Genomic DNA, 16,676 nt, shown 5'->3' with positions numbered 1-16,676 from the left:
CTCTCTCTCTTTCTCCTCTCCCTCCTCCTCCTCTTCCTTCTTCTCTTCCTCTTCTTCTTCAGCTGATCAGATAGAGCTCTCTGATTGTAAGTCACAGAAATGTACCATGGCTAACCTAATCAAATGGAAATTCACTGGAAAGGTAACACTGAGTGGAGGGGAGGCTGTAGAGCCAGGCTTGGGAAAGGACAAGGAACAAAGCACCCAGGGCTTCTGGAAGCAAGAGTTCCATAAATAATCTCACAGCAGAATCAGTCTGGTCAGAGGGATGCTGATGAGGCTGATGCTGTTTCATTCATATGTGTTCAATTTCTCTGTCCTTCTGCTGAAGATACAAATCTCAGGGAGGAAGCATCTGGTCAACCTGTCTCAGGTTATGTGTCTACTCCCTTAGCTAGGGAGGGGCAGGCCCTATCAGACCAGCAGAATGTATTCGATAAAGAACACGCCATTTCCCCAAAATAATCTGGGATGTTTTCTTCAGAGAAGGTGAAGTGGATGCTGGGCTGGAAAAGACCAGTGAATGTACACTTTACATACAGCCTTTGCCAAGACAAAATGCAATGCAAGGGAAGATTTCCTGATCTGTGCTTATATACTTGATACTTTGGTCGGGATTTCACGTAAGCTTCTTGGCAGCTGTATTTGCATTTTCAGGGGTGGGAAATAAGGAGGGCATGTAGGTGAAGAAACTTGACCAAGGCCCCACAGCTTGATAGTAATGGAGCCAAGATTCAAACCCAGGTCTGTCTGACCCACTGTTCCTTCCACTGCAGCCCCAGGCTCGTCTCCTGAATTGGGATACCTGAAGCTGGGGGTGAGAGTGACCAGTGCTTGTGTTCTAGGGAGGGGAAGTAATTAAACCATTGCAGAGGCAGGCTGAGAGGAAAGCCCTTTGTGAATTGAAGGATACTCTCTGGGCTCCTCCAGTGATATATAATCTCATGGGCCGAGCAGACAAATTAGCAGCTTTCATTTCTTCGCAAAGCATTGATTTCCAGCCTCAAGAGCCCACTTCAGCATTTTTCACTGCAGAGACTCTCCCCTGGGCTTCATTCCTGTTTTCTATAAATGGCCTAAAGAAGACTCTCTAAGGTGACTTAAATAGATTCTATGTTTACACAGGATAAACAATTTTTGTGGATTAGCCTGTCTTTCATCTCAGCTTAGGTTATGACTTTGCTAGCAAGTGCATTTTTCTTTTTCAACGAAATCAAAGCTTATAGCAATTCTATATTGTGTTGTGCTAAAGGTATTTATCATTTATCACTGGGATATAAATTCTATGAGGACAGGGAGGTTTGTTTTGTTCACTGCTATGATCCCAACACCTAGAACAGTACCTGGCCAATAATAGGCACTCAAAAAATACTTAGGGAAGGCATGGTGGTGTTCGTAACCATTCCATCCCTTCTCAAAGCATTGGCACTCCCCAAAGCCCCTAAAGACCAGGCTGAGCCAAATGGACCCTCTATGTCTCCTAAAAGTGAAGGATTTAGATGGGGGAAGATGAGAATGCTGGAACCGTAATGACAGGTGTGGCCAGGGCTAGATTTGATGCTATGGAGGGCCAGAGCCATGAACCAAGAGCAGTTTTGGGGTATTAAAGTATTACTGGACTAGTCTCCACTTCTAACCTCAGTTCTTCTTGCCTGATTAGATTCCTTTGCCTTTTAAGATTTAAAACCTAAAAAGTTGAGACTTAACTCTAAAAGTTGTGACTTTTCTTGATCTCTGCTTCCAGACAATATGGAATAACAGGGATTAGATTTGCCCTCCCACCAGATACAACCAATTATATGAACAAAATACACGTTTCTCCAGATACTGGATGTCAGGAAACAAAGGACAGCGATCCCCGAAAGATGGGGAAAAATGAGGTAAGACTTACTGTCACCCAGCTTACTGCCTCAAAAGATGGTCCAAGCCATGGCGCAGGGAGGGGGAATACAGGTGGAGTCCGGGAGACTCCCTGAGTTGAGTGAACAGAACTAAGGGTCCAGGGAGATCAAGACAACCAGAGGTCACAGAACAGAGTACTGCAAAGGAGAGACCTGCAGAGAAAGAGACAGAGAGAGAGAGAGAGAGAGAGAGAGAGAGAGAGAGAGAGACAGAAAGGACTCCGGAGATCTTCAGAGAGTGCCCTTTGAGCGTTCAGCAGAGGACTAACCAGTACATGAGTGTGCAGAAATATAAGTGTGGAAATTATAAGGAACAGTATCTCAGTGTCTGGCACTGACACAGGGCCATGAACAGGGTTTGCCACCACCAGCCAGATACACTGAAAAAGAATCTTGCTTCCGTAACACAAAATAAATAACCCCAGATTAAACTCTGCTCTGGTTCTACCTAGCACCTCTTAAAAGCAATACCTGAATCCTTTTGTGGTTCATAAGCATGATGATTGGGTTTTCATGCTTATGTGTGTGATGTGCTGCCTTAAACCTTGTTACAGTGTCAGCACGTCACTCATCTGATGTGAGGAAAAAAAGGGGAAAAAAGGGACAAAAGAAAAAAGAGGGAAAAAAAGAAAGAAAAAGAAAAAAAGCAAGAACTGAAGGATCAAATTATTTCCAAATAACTTAATTATGTTCTAGAGCAAAGCTCAAGAATATTTTTAAGAATAAAAAAGGCTAGCACCAACTAGATAAAATTTGCAATGTAGGGCATCCAAAAAAATTAGCAGGCATGAAAAGAATTAGACAAATATGACCCATAATGAAGAGAAAAATCAATTGAATGGACACAGAGGTTAGAATTAGCAAAGAAGGACATTAAAATAGTTATTATAACCATATTTCATATATTCAGAAACTTAAGTAGATACACAGGAAATTTAAAAAAGACATAAAATGAACTTTCAGAGAAGAAAACTACAAAATGTGAAATGAAAAATACACAGAATGAGATCTGACAACACATTAGACCTTGCAGAAGAAAAATGTTAGTTGACTCAAAAATATAACAATAGAAACTATCCAAAATGTAATACCGAGGGAAAAGAGAGTAAGGAGAAGAGAACTTGCATCAGTGAGTTGGAGGCCAACTGCAAGCAGTCCATGCATTTGAAGAACCCAAAGAAGAGAATAAAAGGGGAAAAATTCAAAAAAAATATTTAGACCAGGTGCAGTGGCTCACGCCGGTAATCCCAACACTTTGGTAGGCCAAAGTGGGCAGATCACTTGAGGTTAGGAGTTCGAGACCAGCCTGGCCAACCTGCTGAAACCCCATCTTTACTAAAAATACAAAAATTAGCTGGGCATGGTGGTGTGCACCTGTAATCCCAGCTACTCAGGAGGCTGGGGCAGAAGAATCACTTGAGCCCAGGAGGCCAACATTGCAGTGAGCAGAGATTGTGCCACTGCACTCTAGCCTGAATGACAGAGTGAGACTCTGTCTCAAAAAAACAAAACAAAACAAAACAAAACAAAGCAAAATTAAGGAATAATGACCAAAGTTTTCGAAATTTGACAAAAACTGTAAGCCTACAGATTAGAAAAACTCAACAAATCCCAAACGTGCTAAAGATTTGAAGAAAACTACTCTGAGGTAGATCTTGATCAAATTGCCCAAAACCAGTGATAAAGAAAAGAAAAATCTTAATAGCCAGAGGAAAGAAAGACATGCTATGTAGAGAAGGACAAAGATAAGGGTGATGGCAGATATTTTGTTGGAAACAATATAAATAAGAAGATAGCAGATCAACATCTGAAACCATTAAAATGAAAAATCTGTCCATCTAGAATTCTATATCTAGCAAAAATATCTTTCAAGAATGAAAGCAAAATGGATACTTTTTAGAGATATAAAAGCTGAAGAAAATCAACCACCAGCAGCCCTGCACTTCAGGAAATGTTAAAGGTAGTCCTTCTAGCAGAAAGATGATCCCAGATGGCGATAGGGATCTATATAAAAAGGAAGAACATCAGAAATGGCACATGGGAAACATATAGTATTTATTTCTTATTACTTAGAGTTCTTTAAAAGAAAATTGACCATTTAAGAAGACTTGGAAGAATACTATTGTAGTGTTCTTAATGATATATGGAATGATATAATATCACTTGAATGCAGGCTTCGAAAAATATTACATATGTATATTGTAAAATATATATATGTGTATGTGTGTGTATATATATATAGACAGAGAAATGATATAAACTCTAAAGCAACCATGAAAATAACAAAAAATATAGAAAATTAGCCAATAAAAAAGATGAAACGGAATTATAAAAACTACTCAGTTAAGCCTATAAAAGGCAGAAAAGAGGGGAAAAACAGAACGAAGAGCAGGTGCAACAATAGAAAACACATTATGCATGTTACACTACCCACCAACCACTGCAGAAACTGATATATATTGATTTTGAAATTTTAAAGTGTTGATTTTTGAATTGTATAACTATAGGAGAGGAAAATATGACATGGGATTAGGAATTTCAGAAAAGTTACATTATTGTCTGAAACATGCATTCTAGTTACTTAGTCAAGGTCGGCCAAACTTTATCTTCTTTTCACTAACATCGTAAGCTAATCATTTTGTGTATGAAGTCCGCTTTAATAATCCCAAAGAGTCTTAAATACATCATTTGATATACTTGACCGTTCTGTTGCTTTATTTAGTCTTTTATGAGATTAAGCTCCCCTTTGATAGCGTGCCTTCTGTATTCACTGACTTTTATATACTCCAAATAAAGATTTGTTGAAAAGCATCATTTTGACCTCCTCCTCTTCGCAGTGCGTAAATCACCCACAGTAGAGCTTAAAAGACACACTAAATTGGGAAACAAAGGTGCTTTTGTGTTGGGTTTACATTCTCAGCATGATCTAATACCTGATTGCATTTACATTTGTGTTCTTGAGGTTTGTGGGGGAGATTTTTATAGAACAAAATAGAAGGCTTTGTTTCACCGTAGCTTCAAATAAGAAAATAGGAAAAACTCCAAACCTCTAGCAAAACTGTAAGTTCCTCTGAAATTCACACTCTGTGCAAAGTGAAACAGTGAGATTTCAGCCCCATTTTACTCTTTCCTATTCTCTCAGCAATGACGTTCAAAAGCCAGTGACCTACGTCTGTTAGGAAGGAATCTCAGGCAGTGAGTTATAGAATGATAGACAAACTGGTCCAACACTCTGGTTTTCCTGGTGATCTTAAACAAAATCACCTCCTTGGTTATTCTCAGGTTCTCTCCTTCTCTACCTGTTAGTCGTTTTTGCTTTGCTGGCTGGGTTTCTGAGCCTTTTTTGTATGTTATGATGTCTAGTCTGTTTTCTGCTACTGTAACAGAATACCACCAACTGGGTAAATTATAAACAATGTAAGTTTATTTGGCTCATAGTTCCTGGAGGCTGGGAAGTCTCAGATCGTGGGGTGGCATCATAACTTGGCAGAAGAAGAGACTACACAAGAGGCAGGGAGGGAATGGAGGCTGAACTTATCCTTTTATCAGGAGCTCTCTCCAGCAGTAACTAACCCACTCCAGAGATAACGAGATAATGGCATTAGTCCACCCAGGAGGGCAGAACCCTTTGGCCTAATCACCTCTTAAAGGTCCCAACTCTTAATCCTGTCACAATGGCAATTAAATTTCAACATGAGTTTTGGCAGAGACATTCAAACCATAGCATATGAGTAGGGAGGAGATTTAATATTGAAATGACAGAAATTGTCATTTCATTGAAAATGACAGAAATTTACTTGTGATCAAGAAATAGCTCTCAATCACTACCAAAATGGTATGTGTTGATTTGATCACCTGGACTTGTCAGATAAATGGGTTGAGAGAAAAAGATAAAGGTCAGTATGGGCTAGTTTGAAATAATTTAGGTGATTTTTCAAGCAAAACAAAAAGGTTTTTTGAGCAGCTGGTGGGCTTGAGAGAAATGAGAATATGAAGTATGTTATGAATGTTCCTTTGAACACAATTTTGATTAATATTTAAATGTCGTGTCAAATATTTTCCCACTGTTAAACTGCTGTTTTCTTGAGCATGATCCCACCTGAAGCCCAGGTGTTGTGCTGTGTTTGTCATCCTTGTTTTTTAATTACAAGAGCAGTGGCGGCCGGGCGCGGTGGCTCACGCCTGTAATCCCAGCACTTTGGGAGGCCGAGGCGGGTGGATCACGAGGTCAGGAGATCGAGACCATCCTGGCTAACACGGTGAAACCCCGTCTCTACTAAAAATACAAAAAAAAAATTAGCCGGGCGTGGTAGCGGGCGCCTGTAGTCCCAGCTACTCAGGAGGCTGAGGCAGGAGAATGGCGTGAACCCGGGAGGCGGAGCTTGCAGTGAGCCGAGATCGCACCACTGCACTCCAGCCTGGGCGACAGAGCGAGACTCCGTCTCAAAAAAAAAAAAAAAAAAAAGAGCAGTGGCATTGTTGTTGGCTCTGAGAAGACTTGGGAATTGGGGGCACTTCTGAAAGGCAGTCATTAGACAGAAATTTTATCCCTCAAATTGGCCTTATCCTTACCTCCAGAGTCTGCTATCTCGATTTTGGGGTGGCAGGGCAGGTAGTGTGTTCTTTTGAGGTTACTTCCTGAAGTACATTTTCTTGCCATATGGAATATTCCTATGGAGTCCTGCTTCGCCCAGTCCAATTCCACTGGCTCATTATCCCACAGATCGGGATCCTACCCCTTCCTGCTTTCCAAGGTTAATGCTGAATTTCTCCTACCTATTTTATTTCTGGGTAGTTTCAGTGGAAAATTGCAGATGCCAGGGTAGAATGTCAGGAGTTAAATGCTCAGGCTTACATGACAAGTCTCGAACCAGAAACATATCTTTAATTTGTGTTTATTAGTAAAAGGGAAAGAAAGAAAATGAAACAAAGTCAAGAAGTTTGGAGAATGACGGCCTTGGGGAAAGTGATCTGAAAGTGTTACATTAAGCGTGACTTAGGGCTCTACAGAAATGCAGTTCTTGGGGAATGTGTGTGGCAACAATTGCGTCTCTGACCCCCAGTCTGTTGGACGCTGTGTGTGACGGCGAGGCCATGGGTGGGAGGAGACAGCTGTAAGCACAGGCACCGGAGGGTCTGTGCCAGCAATATGGTCCTTTCATCTAAAGCCAAGGTGCCAAAGGCCGGGCGCGATGGCTCACGCTTGTAATCCCAGCACTTGGGGAGGCCAAGGCCGGTGGATCACCTGAGGTCAGGAGTTCAAGACCAGGCTGGCCAACATGGTGAAACCCCATCTCTACTAAAAATACAAAAAATTAGCCGGATGTGGTGGCAGACATCTGTAATCCCAGCTACTTGGGCGGCTGAGGCAGGAGAAGCGCTTGAACCCTGGAGACGGAGGTTGCAGTGAGCTAAGATAGCACCATTACACTCCAGCCTGGGCGACAGAGCAAGACTCTGTCTCTAAATAAACAAACAACCAAGGTACAGTTTGTGCTGGCGAACTAAATGGAATTATTACTTTGGTTTAGGGTTTTTTTTTTTTTTTTTCCCAGAGAAAATTCTTGCTTCTGATATGGTGCGTGGCTGTCGTGGAGATTGGACTGTTAGTTTTTTTTTTTTTTTTTTTGAGACGGGGTCTCGCTCTGTCGCCCAGGCTGGGGTGCAGTGGCGCGATCTCGGCTCACTGCAAGCTCCGTCTACCGGGTTCACGCCATTCTCCTGCCTCAGCCTCCCGAGTAGCTGGGACTACAGGCGCCTGCCACCACGCCCGGCTAATTTTGTTTTGTATTTTTGCCGTTTTAGCCAGGATGGTCTCGATCTCCTGACCTCATGATCCGCCCTCCTCGGCCTCCCAAAGTGCTGGGATTACAGGCGTGAGCCACCACGCTTGGCCTGGACTGTTGGTTTGTTAATGGGTCCCAGGGGTTCCTGCCTATTGAGGGCTGACGGGGTCCTAGGTTTGGTGCCAAGCCCTCTGGAAACACCGTCTCAGTTAACAGTTATGACAATCCTGTTATGTCCTCACCGTTTCACAGAGGAAGAACCCGAGCTCAGAGAGGAGAGAGTGCACATGCATCCGACAGTGGCAGGGCAGGACCAGGAAGTCAGGCAGTGTGACTTGGGGGATCCATGCTTATTCTCCTCCCACCTTTCGGAAGGCACAGGAAGGCACCACAGTGTCGCAATTTATGCACAATTAGTGCAAAGTCTCACCTGTGAGCTTGCCTGGGGCAACCAGGAGAAGCTGGGGGCTCCTTCTCCACCAGGCCCCGCTGCCTCCATATGACTCTTCCCTGTATTTTAGCCCTGTAGGTAATTTTCCAGTTTGTGGGCTCCTGTACCACATGCGGTGAGTTAAAAGAACAGGTGGGCAGCGGCGCGGCTCCCGCGTGAGCTGTGTGACTTTGAGCAGGCCCCACTACCTTTCCGAGCCGCATTTCCACCTGGGCGAAGCAGGTTGAGCCGGCCTGGGGGGGAAAGATTCTTTTATCGGGGGAACAACGTAAGGCGTGCACCGGGAACACGGATGCTGCTGAGTCAATGCCCGCTCTGCCGTTCTCTTTGAGAGTAAGGCTTGCGTCTCGCCTGCTCTAGCGCCCCAGGTTTGAGCGCAGTGGGCGCACAGGAGGAAACATAGATTCACGAATGCAATGCCAGCAAAGTAAAATTTTTCACCCTTGTCCGTTTTTCAGGGTGTTTCAAGCGGAGGAGTCCTGAGTGGAGAAGATTCCGCTTCCCTGTTTTCAGGTTCTGGCAGTCATGGACCGGGAAGAGCGAGTCGGGGCGCGGGTCCCTGGCGGTCGCCGGAACCCTTGTGAGTGAGGTTGGTACCCGCGAGGGCACAGCGGGGGCTCGGGAAGTCGCAGCCGCCGGCAGAGGGCGCCCCGGGCACACGGAGCGCGCGGCGCTGGGGTTGGGGCGCTCGCGAGGTGCGGGGCACCGGCTGCAGTCCGGCGTTGACCGCAGCCGGGACGCGCCCGCCACCTGGGCGGGGAAGGAGTGAGTCCCCTCGGGGCGCAGCGGCGCGCGCTGGCCCGGATCCCAGCTGCGCCGCGCCCTCCCTGCGAGCGGTGAGTACAGGCGCCCACGGGCATCTCCAACCCTAGTTAGGGGACACTTGGAGACAACGCAGGTCGGACGTCCGCCGGCCGTTCTGGGAGTTGGTGTGCGGAGAATGGGGGGTGCTCCCGCTCGCTTAGGGCTTTGGGTCCGGCTAGGGGTTGACCCCAAGAGGGGCTGGATGTCGGGGCTGAGCTTTGCTTTCAGGGGACTCAAGCTTACTTGAGGTTCTGACATTGGATTTGTCTCGCGGGCCCTGCGCGTGCTGCGCGGGGCTCCGGAGACTGGCGAGGTAACCAGGGAGGGCAAGCACTCACCGGGGCGTCCTCCGCCCACCTCGCCCGCAGAACCATCCAGGGGGACCACGTGCGGCTGTCGCCCGCAACTCTGCCTGTCAAGCGAGGACCGCCCCCAGGGCAGGGGAGGGGACGCGCGGGCGGGGTGGGCTGTGCCCCGCGGGAACCCCGCCGGCCTGTGCGCTTGCTGGTGCCAGCTCGGCTCGCTGCCTCGCATTGCCACAGGCTCCTGAGAGGTCGCGGGCAGTGCCTGCGGGGAGGCGCGGGGCCCTGCTCTGTAGGGCTGAAGGCCGCCCGAGGTTCGCCAAGGCTCTGGGCTCTAGAAAGGAAGCCAAGAAAAGAAGCTGCCCAGGTGACCAGTCCTGGGAGTGCTCTCTCTCAAGGAAGCTCCGAGCGCCCAGGAGCCCTTAGCCGGGGTCCAGTGCCCTTTGAACAATCTCCAGCTGTTCAAGGAAGTGGGGCGCCGCCGCCTCTCTTGGGACCTGGCCTGGGATCCTTTCCCCAAACGCACCCCAGCGATTTTTGCGCACCGCGAGCCGAACCCCTGCTGCGCGCAGCTGGCTGGGCTCAGGCGCGCTTCCTCAACGTTTCGGAGCCGCTGCCCCCAGCGAAGTCCACATTCCAAGCTCCAGGGGCTTTGAGAGAGACGACCCCAAGGCAAGGTAGGTGGCTCGGAAGGGCTCGCCCTGGGAATTATTAGGTTGGGCTTGACGTGAGTAATGATGCCATCTGCTTAAGTCTTGGAGAAAGACCGTGTGTTTTCCTTTTGCTTTTTAAGGCGTTTGGAGAGCTGCTGAGGAGCCAGGGGCTTGGAGGAGCGAGAAGACATGTATTTTCAGCTGAGTCTCAGAAGGGGAGAATCTCCTGTCACCACCAGAAAAGCAACAGCCCCGAAATGTCATTGCAACTGACTAGCAGAGCAGAGGCCCAGGAGTCACTGGATTGATGATTTAGAATATGCTAAAAAGCCAGTGCTTTATTTGGGGAATTCAGGGGCTTTCTGGTGCCCAAGACAGTGACCTGCAGCAAGGGAGTCAGAAGACAGATGTAGAAATCAAGAGTGACCATCCACGGGATTGACTTGGATTGCCACTCAAGCGGTCCTCTCATGGAATGTTGGTGAGACCCGCTGCCAGGGAAGCAATCTGGCTGTGCAAAGTGCTGCCTGGTGGGGAGGACTCCTGGAAATCTGACTGACCCCTATTCCCTGCTTAGGAACTTGAGGGGTGTCAGAGCCCCTGGTGTGCTTTCTCTTAGGAAGATGAGGACTCTGAACACCTCTGCCATGGACGGGACTGGGCTGGTGGTGGAGAGGGACTTCTCTGTTCGTATCCTCACTGCCTGTTTCCTGTCGCTGCTCATCCTGTCCACGCTCCTGGGGAACACGCTGGTCTGTGCTGCCGTTATCAGGTTCCGACACCTGCGGTCCAAGGTGACCAACTTCTTTGTCATCTCCTTGGCTGTGTCAGATCTCTTGGTGGCCGTCCTGGTCATGCCCTGGAAGGCAGTGGCTGAGATTGCTGGCTTCTGGCCCTTTGGGTCCTTCTGTAACATCTGGGTGGCCTTTGACATCATGTGCTCCACTGCATCCATCCTCAACCTCTGTGTGATCAGCGTGGACAGGTATTGGGCTATCTCCAGCCCTTTCCGGTATGAGAGAAAGATGACCCCCAAGGCAGCCTTCATCCTGATCAGTGTGGCATGGACCTTGTCTGTACTCATCTCCTTCATCCCAGTGCAGCTCAGCTGGCACAAGGCAAAACCCACAAGCCCCTCTGATGGAAATGCCACTTCCCTGGCTGAGACCATAGACAACTGTGACTCCAGCCTCAGCAGGACATATGCCATCTCATCCTCTGTAATAAGCTTTTACATCCCTGTGGCCATCATGATTGTCACCTACACCAGGATCTACAGGATTGCTCAGAAACAAATACGGCGCATTGCGGCCTTGGAGAGGGCAGCAGTCCACGCCAAGAATTGCCAGACCACCACAGGTAATGGAAAGCCTGTCGAATGTTCTCAACCGGAAAGTTCTTTTAAGATGTCCTTCAAAAGAGAAACTAAAGTCCTGAAGACTCTGTCGGTGATCATGGGTGTGTTTGTGTGCTGTTGGCTACCTTTCTTCATCTTGAACTGCATTTTGCCCTTCTGTGGGTCTGGGGAGACGCAGCCCTTCTGCATTGATTCCAACACCTTTGACGTGTTTGTGTGGTTTGGGTGGGCTAATTCATCCTTGAACCCCATCATTTATGCCTTTAATGCTGATTTTCGGAAGGCATTTTCAACCCTCTTAGGATGCTACAGACTTTGCCCTGCGACGAATAATGCCATAGAGACGGTGAGTATCAATAACAATGGGGCCGCGATGTTTTCCAGCCATCATGAGCCACGAGGCTCCATCTCCAAGGAGTGCAATCTGGTTTACCTGATCCCACATGCTGTGGGCTCCTCTGAGGACCTGAAAAAGGAGGAGGCAGCTGGCATCGCCAGACCCTTGGAGAAGCTGTCCCCAGCCCTATCGGTCATATTGGACTATGACACTGATGTCTCTCTGGAGAAGATCCAACCCATCACACAAAACGGTCAGCACCCAACCTGAACTCGCAGATGAATCCTGCCACACATGCTCATCCCAAAAGCTAGAGGAGATTGCTCTGGGTCTTGCTGTTAAGAAACTAAGGTACGGTGAGACTCTGAGGTGTCAGGAGAGCCCTCTGCTGCTTTCCAACACACAACTAACTCTGTTTTCAAATACATTCCAGTGTATTTTCTGTGTTGTTCATAGTCAATCAAACAGGGACACTACAAACATGGGGAGCCATAAGGGACATGTCTTTGGCTTCAGAATTGTTTTTAGAAATTTATTCTTATCTTAGGATTTACCAAATAGGGCAAAGAATCAACAGTGAACAGCTTCACTTAAAATCAAATTTTTCTGGGAAGAAAAGGAGATGGGTTGAGTTTGCTGTATACAAACAGGTGCTAACACTGTTCCCAGCAAAGTTTTCAGATTGTAAAGGTAGGTGCATGCCTTCATAAATTATTTCTAAAACATTAATTGAGGCTTACAGTAGGAATGAGAAATTTTTTTCCAGAATTGAGAGATGTTTTGTTGATATTGGTTCTATTTATTTATTGTATATATGGATATTTTTAATTTATTATATAATAAATATATATTTATCATATTTAATAGGATAAATTAATGAGTTTTATCCAAGACCTTACAACCACATTTCTGGCCATTTAACTAGCACTTTATAAGCCAATGAAGCAAACACACAGACTCTGTGAGATTCTAAATGTTCATGTATAACTTCTAGAAACACAGCAGAAACTGATAAGGGAATAAAGTTGAAATGATTCCTTAAAATTCATGGACACAGATAAATGCAAGGTGAGAATTGACAAATGCTATAAATGCTTTCTTTTTCTGAAAAGATTTTGAAAAATTTAAAAAAGTGTAGCTACTGCTGTGTTCAAAACGTTTTAAATGACAAAAGACTTTCCCAGGGGAATTTGCAGTTCTGTAAATATCTTAAATAAAAGCCAACTTAAGAAGAACCCAGCATTAAATTTACGATCTTAGGTGGTAATGAAAAGTATATGCTGCTTTGTATTTATGTAAAATAATTGGCCCTCTCCATCTTTTCTCATTTCATGTGTCAGGTAGTTTTTCTGAACCACACAAATGGCTTTCCTGGAGAGAGATCTGTAGCACAGACAGTGGGTTACAGCAGCCCCACTGAGGGACCAAACTCAAACCCTGCATTTCCATCTTACCAGGTCAAACCAAACCAGTCAGTGGGGCTACTTTTTATAGTGCTTTAATCCGAATTTAGAGCTGATTTTTAAAGGAGTCTTTAAATGTTAATTGTATACTAACAAACGAATAGTGCCTCATTATCATCCTTGAGTCAGATACTTCTGTTGGTGGGAGAAACAGAAGAATCCTTCCCTTTCGGTGTGTTGAGCTCCCCCAAAGCCATCAGCATCTCTTTTGACAAATGCTAGTCCTTTCTCTGTGCTTTGGAATCAGGTTCCTGCATCATCACCCGGACTGTAAAAAGTATCATAAGCCTCCCTTGCCAGATGCCAACTCGTGGGGCATTTCAACAGAGTTTCTTTGAAATGTTTACAACGTATTCTTCTTGATAAGCAATGAACTTAACATTTAGATGCAATCCGTGAAAAGAAAAAAAATCTGAAAAATATCTCCTGCATCAGGTCTGTGTTATTTATGTATTGTGAATGTTTTCTTAATTTTATTGGCTGTATGCTTTCTTACACATAATAAAAATATTTTGTGAACTCAAATCAACCCTGAATGAGCTGTGTTGCATTTGCTAAATGTGTTTTTAAAACTAGAACATTTCAGATCTACAGGGAAGAAAACACAGGCATTTTCAAGTATATATTACTTTTTTTTTCTTTAATGGAAGTTTCTTCAGTTATGTATGGCACATGTTGCCTTCGAATATTTAAAGTGAAAATGTTTTCTGATTTGGGCTATGTGCTATTTTTCCTTCTGTCTTCATAATTTTTTTTGAAAAAAGGAATTACTTGAGGAATTATTTTACTTTTCATTTCACAGATTTTAAATCTTTCTAAAATCTCTGCTTTTTCTTTCAAAAAGCCTATTTTAAAGAAAATAAAAATTTCAGAAAAGACCATGGCTTGCTATTGGGTTGGGTTGTTGTAGCCTCTCAGTGGATGGCAACCACTGTACATGTGACGGTTGTTTTAAAAGTAAAATATAACAATTTTTTTTTCTAGAGAAAATATACAGGTTGTGATGCTGAGCTTATCAAAATGTCTTATGAGGCACATCCGTAGGTCCTGCCAAAGCTACTCAGTTAATATGCTAAGCCATTTTTTTCCCCCTGTACTGAGGAAAGAGAACAGCGGAACAGCAGGTGATATAGAAATTAAGGGTTAAGTTTACAATTTGGAACATCACATAACAGATGGTGTCTTTTTAAATTCTGTATTTGCCTTCTCTGGGCTTTGGCATATAATGAACATACCTAGAATGAGCACCCAAAAAGCATGATGCCTTTTCTTTCTGTTTCATAACTTCATGGATATCTTTTTTCTTTGAAGCCTAATTTTGTTCTTAAATTAGAAGCTCAGCAACACAAGCTACAATGCTCAGGCAGAATTGTCAAACCCATGAAATATGAGCCTTTACCATTTATCTCGGCAAAAGAGTGCAAATGAATGATATGTCTAGAAATTATGTTCAATAATTATAAAATTCAATACACCTTCAATGAGACTACTTTGGATTCCTGGCATGTTGGATTGATAAAGGGCATCTTACAAAATGTTAATTTTACTCAAAGAACCTTTCGGAGAATTTGATTTATAATTATAAAAGCGAAATTACAAGATGACTTTCACTTCATTTTTAACGGTATCGGTGAGGCTTAATGATGCTAAATATATGTGAAACACTTTACCAAGATTAAGACAAGTCGAAAGAGGTGCTTTTTCCCCCTCTCCGTCCGAGAAGACATCTTTCCTAATCAACTAGATACACAGCTCTTATTGGTAACTGACACAGCAGGAAGTTTTGTGGAAGTGGGGACCGAGCACCGGGCTTCAATGCATAGGGTAGGTTTCATTCAGGAAAGTGACTGGTTTCTCTTGGCATCTGAGCAAGTCATGCTTTCTGAGCCTCAGTTATCCTGATCCATTAAATGGGAGGAGCAAAACCTCTGCATTAACTTTTTCATTGGGGGTGTTGCCCCCCAAAGCAAATTGATATGTAGTCTAACTTCAGTGACTTTCTGAACTCTCCACTCTCTGGGGGCTCCATCATGATTTATCTCCAGGCCTGCACCAGCAGCATTTCAGCCACTCTTTCCCCCAGAGCCAGCCCACAGTTGAGGGCCTGGAATGCAAAAAAGCTCAGGCTTTGTTTCAGGCAGGGGAGGGCTGACATTTCAGATAGGAATTGCATCTACCTGTGTGAGCATAGCCCTATGCCTTTGCCTCTCAGCCTGTTTGCCCATTTGTGAAATGGAAATAAATATGCAGGTTCTTGGGAGGGTTAAAATGAAGTTAATGCCTATAAGAGCTCTGAGCACTGAGAAGTGCTCACTGATTCTTTGCAAGATCTCTATTCTGAAGGGGTTAATCACAATATTTGTTGCATTAGTAATAATGGATTTGCTATATACTTGACTTGTTGCATGTTTGCTTAAAGCAAATGGAAATGACTTTCAGAGTACAGGTGGTTTGGGATTTTCCCAGACACTATTGTCTTTTGCTGTGGTTATCTGGTATTCCAAAAGCAAGTGGCTTTTTATATCTGCGTGGTTAAGAAAATTGCTTTAAGTTACCACTAGATACTGATTGAAAAAATCTATCCACAACATTTTCTTCTTAAAATGTCTTTATCTTGTAGAATTTGTTTCAGGAGTAATAAATGAGTTGATGGCCTGCCGGCTGTTAAATTTAGGACTTACTGCTTTGCACGATCTGGTTACTTCGGTCATGAGAAGGATTGAGCCCTCTGGGCTATGAAATTGTAGTACTATATAGGTAAGATGCAACTCTATGGATATGTTTGAGACTTCCTGGATATAAACGATGACAAATCAACCTGTTTATTTTATGGAGGATTGAGAAGATGGTGAGCATTCTAGCACAGACAAAACCTCCAGGATTTTGTTAGCAGGCCAATCTATGTTGCCTTCTGTCACGTTAAGTAACTTCCGTGTGATGCACAGAATTTAAAAAGCAGCATTTGGACTTTAGTCTGTTACATCATTCAAGATTTGGGAGTTGTAATTTAAATAGTATTAGAAGCTCAAGAATAATCTCTGATTTAAAAGGGTTTAACTTTCTAATCACTATGAGAAAATATACAAAGCCAGTTGGAATTTTTCTCATGCTCATAGAATACAGACTCTACCAGCTTTCAAAATGGGTAAATGTTTTCAGCCATTGAAAAGGGTCTGCCCTGAGCTGCGTACTCAGAAGTGATACTACTTCTTATGCTTCCACTGGCAGAAATGCTAGCAAAATGGCCGTGGTGGTGGGATCTAGGAAGGCTGAATTGTAGGGCAAGATGTTCCATTTCATTTAAAAAAAAAATGGACAGGCTGCTTTACATCCCTTGAAAATAAGGTGGGGGTTTGGTCTCTACAATAAGGAGGTTAGATAAGATGCTTTCTAAGATATTTTCTGGCTTAGAAATAGGAGATATATGGCTAACACCGTGAAACCCTGTCTCTACTAAAAATACAAAAAATTAGCCGGGCGTGGTGGTGCATGCCTGTAGTCCCAGCTACTCGGAAGGCTGAGGCAGGAGAATCGTTTGAACCTGGGAAGCAGAGGTTGCAGTGAGCCGAGATTGGCCACTGCACTCCAACCTGGGTGACAGAGCAGGACTCCGTCTCAAAAA

General features: G+C 44.5%; 1 protein-coding gene and 1 non-coding gene across 3 annotated transcripts; both read left to right on the top strand.

The window, feature by feature from the left end:
- The first annotated feature begins 2,376 nt into the window (after window positions 1–2,376).
- Window positions 2,377–2,479, top strand: LOC112209366 (small nucleolar RNA U13). The gene has a single exon (XR_002944103.1). It is a non-coding gene; the product is annotated as a small nucleolar RNA U13 (small nucleolar RNA).
- Window positions 2,480–8,820: 6,341 nt separating this feature from the next.
- DRD1 (dopamine receptor D1) lies at window positions 8,821–13,579 on the top strand. Of its 2 annotated transcripts, none has more exons than XM_016954223.4 (2): window positions 8,821–8,974; window positions 10,038–13,579. In XM_016954223.4, exon 2 carries the CDS (start codon window positions 10,521–10,523, stop codon window positions 11,859–11,861), a length of 1,341 nt encoding a protein of 446 aa, XP_016809712.1. In that variant the 5' UTR covers window positions 8,821–8,974; window positions 10,038–10,520; the 3' UTR covers window positions 11,862–13,579. The 2 variants fall into 2 exon arrangements, with proteins under 2 accessions (XP_016809712.1, XP_001149473.2); XM_001149473.7 differs by lacking the exon at window positions 8,821–8,974 and adding an exon at window positions 8,981–9,921.
- Window positions 13,580–16,676: the final 3,097 nt, after the last annotated feature.

Source organism: Pan troglodytes, chromosome 4 (genome assembly GCF_028858775.2).
Source record: "Pan troglodytes isolate AG18354 chromosome 4, NHGRI_mPanTro3-v2.0_pri, whole genome shotgun sequence".
Lineage (NCBI taxonomy): Eukaryota > Metazoa > Chordata > Mammalia > Primates > Hominidae > Pan > Pan troglodytes.
The sequence above is the reverse complement of the archived record's forward strand: the minus strand, read 5'-3'. Positions and strand labels throughout refer to the sequence as shown.

Bases quoted from the DNA above. Each gene is read 5' to 3' on its own strand.
- DRD1 (XM_016954223.4), top strand. From the start codon at position 10,521: ATGAGGACTCTGAACACCTCTGCCATGGACGGGACTGGGCTGGTGGTG.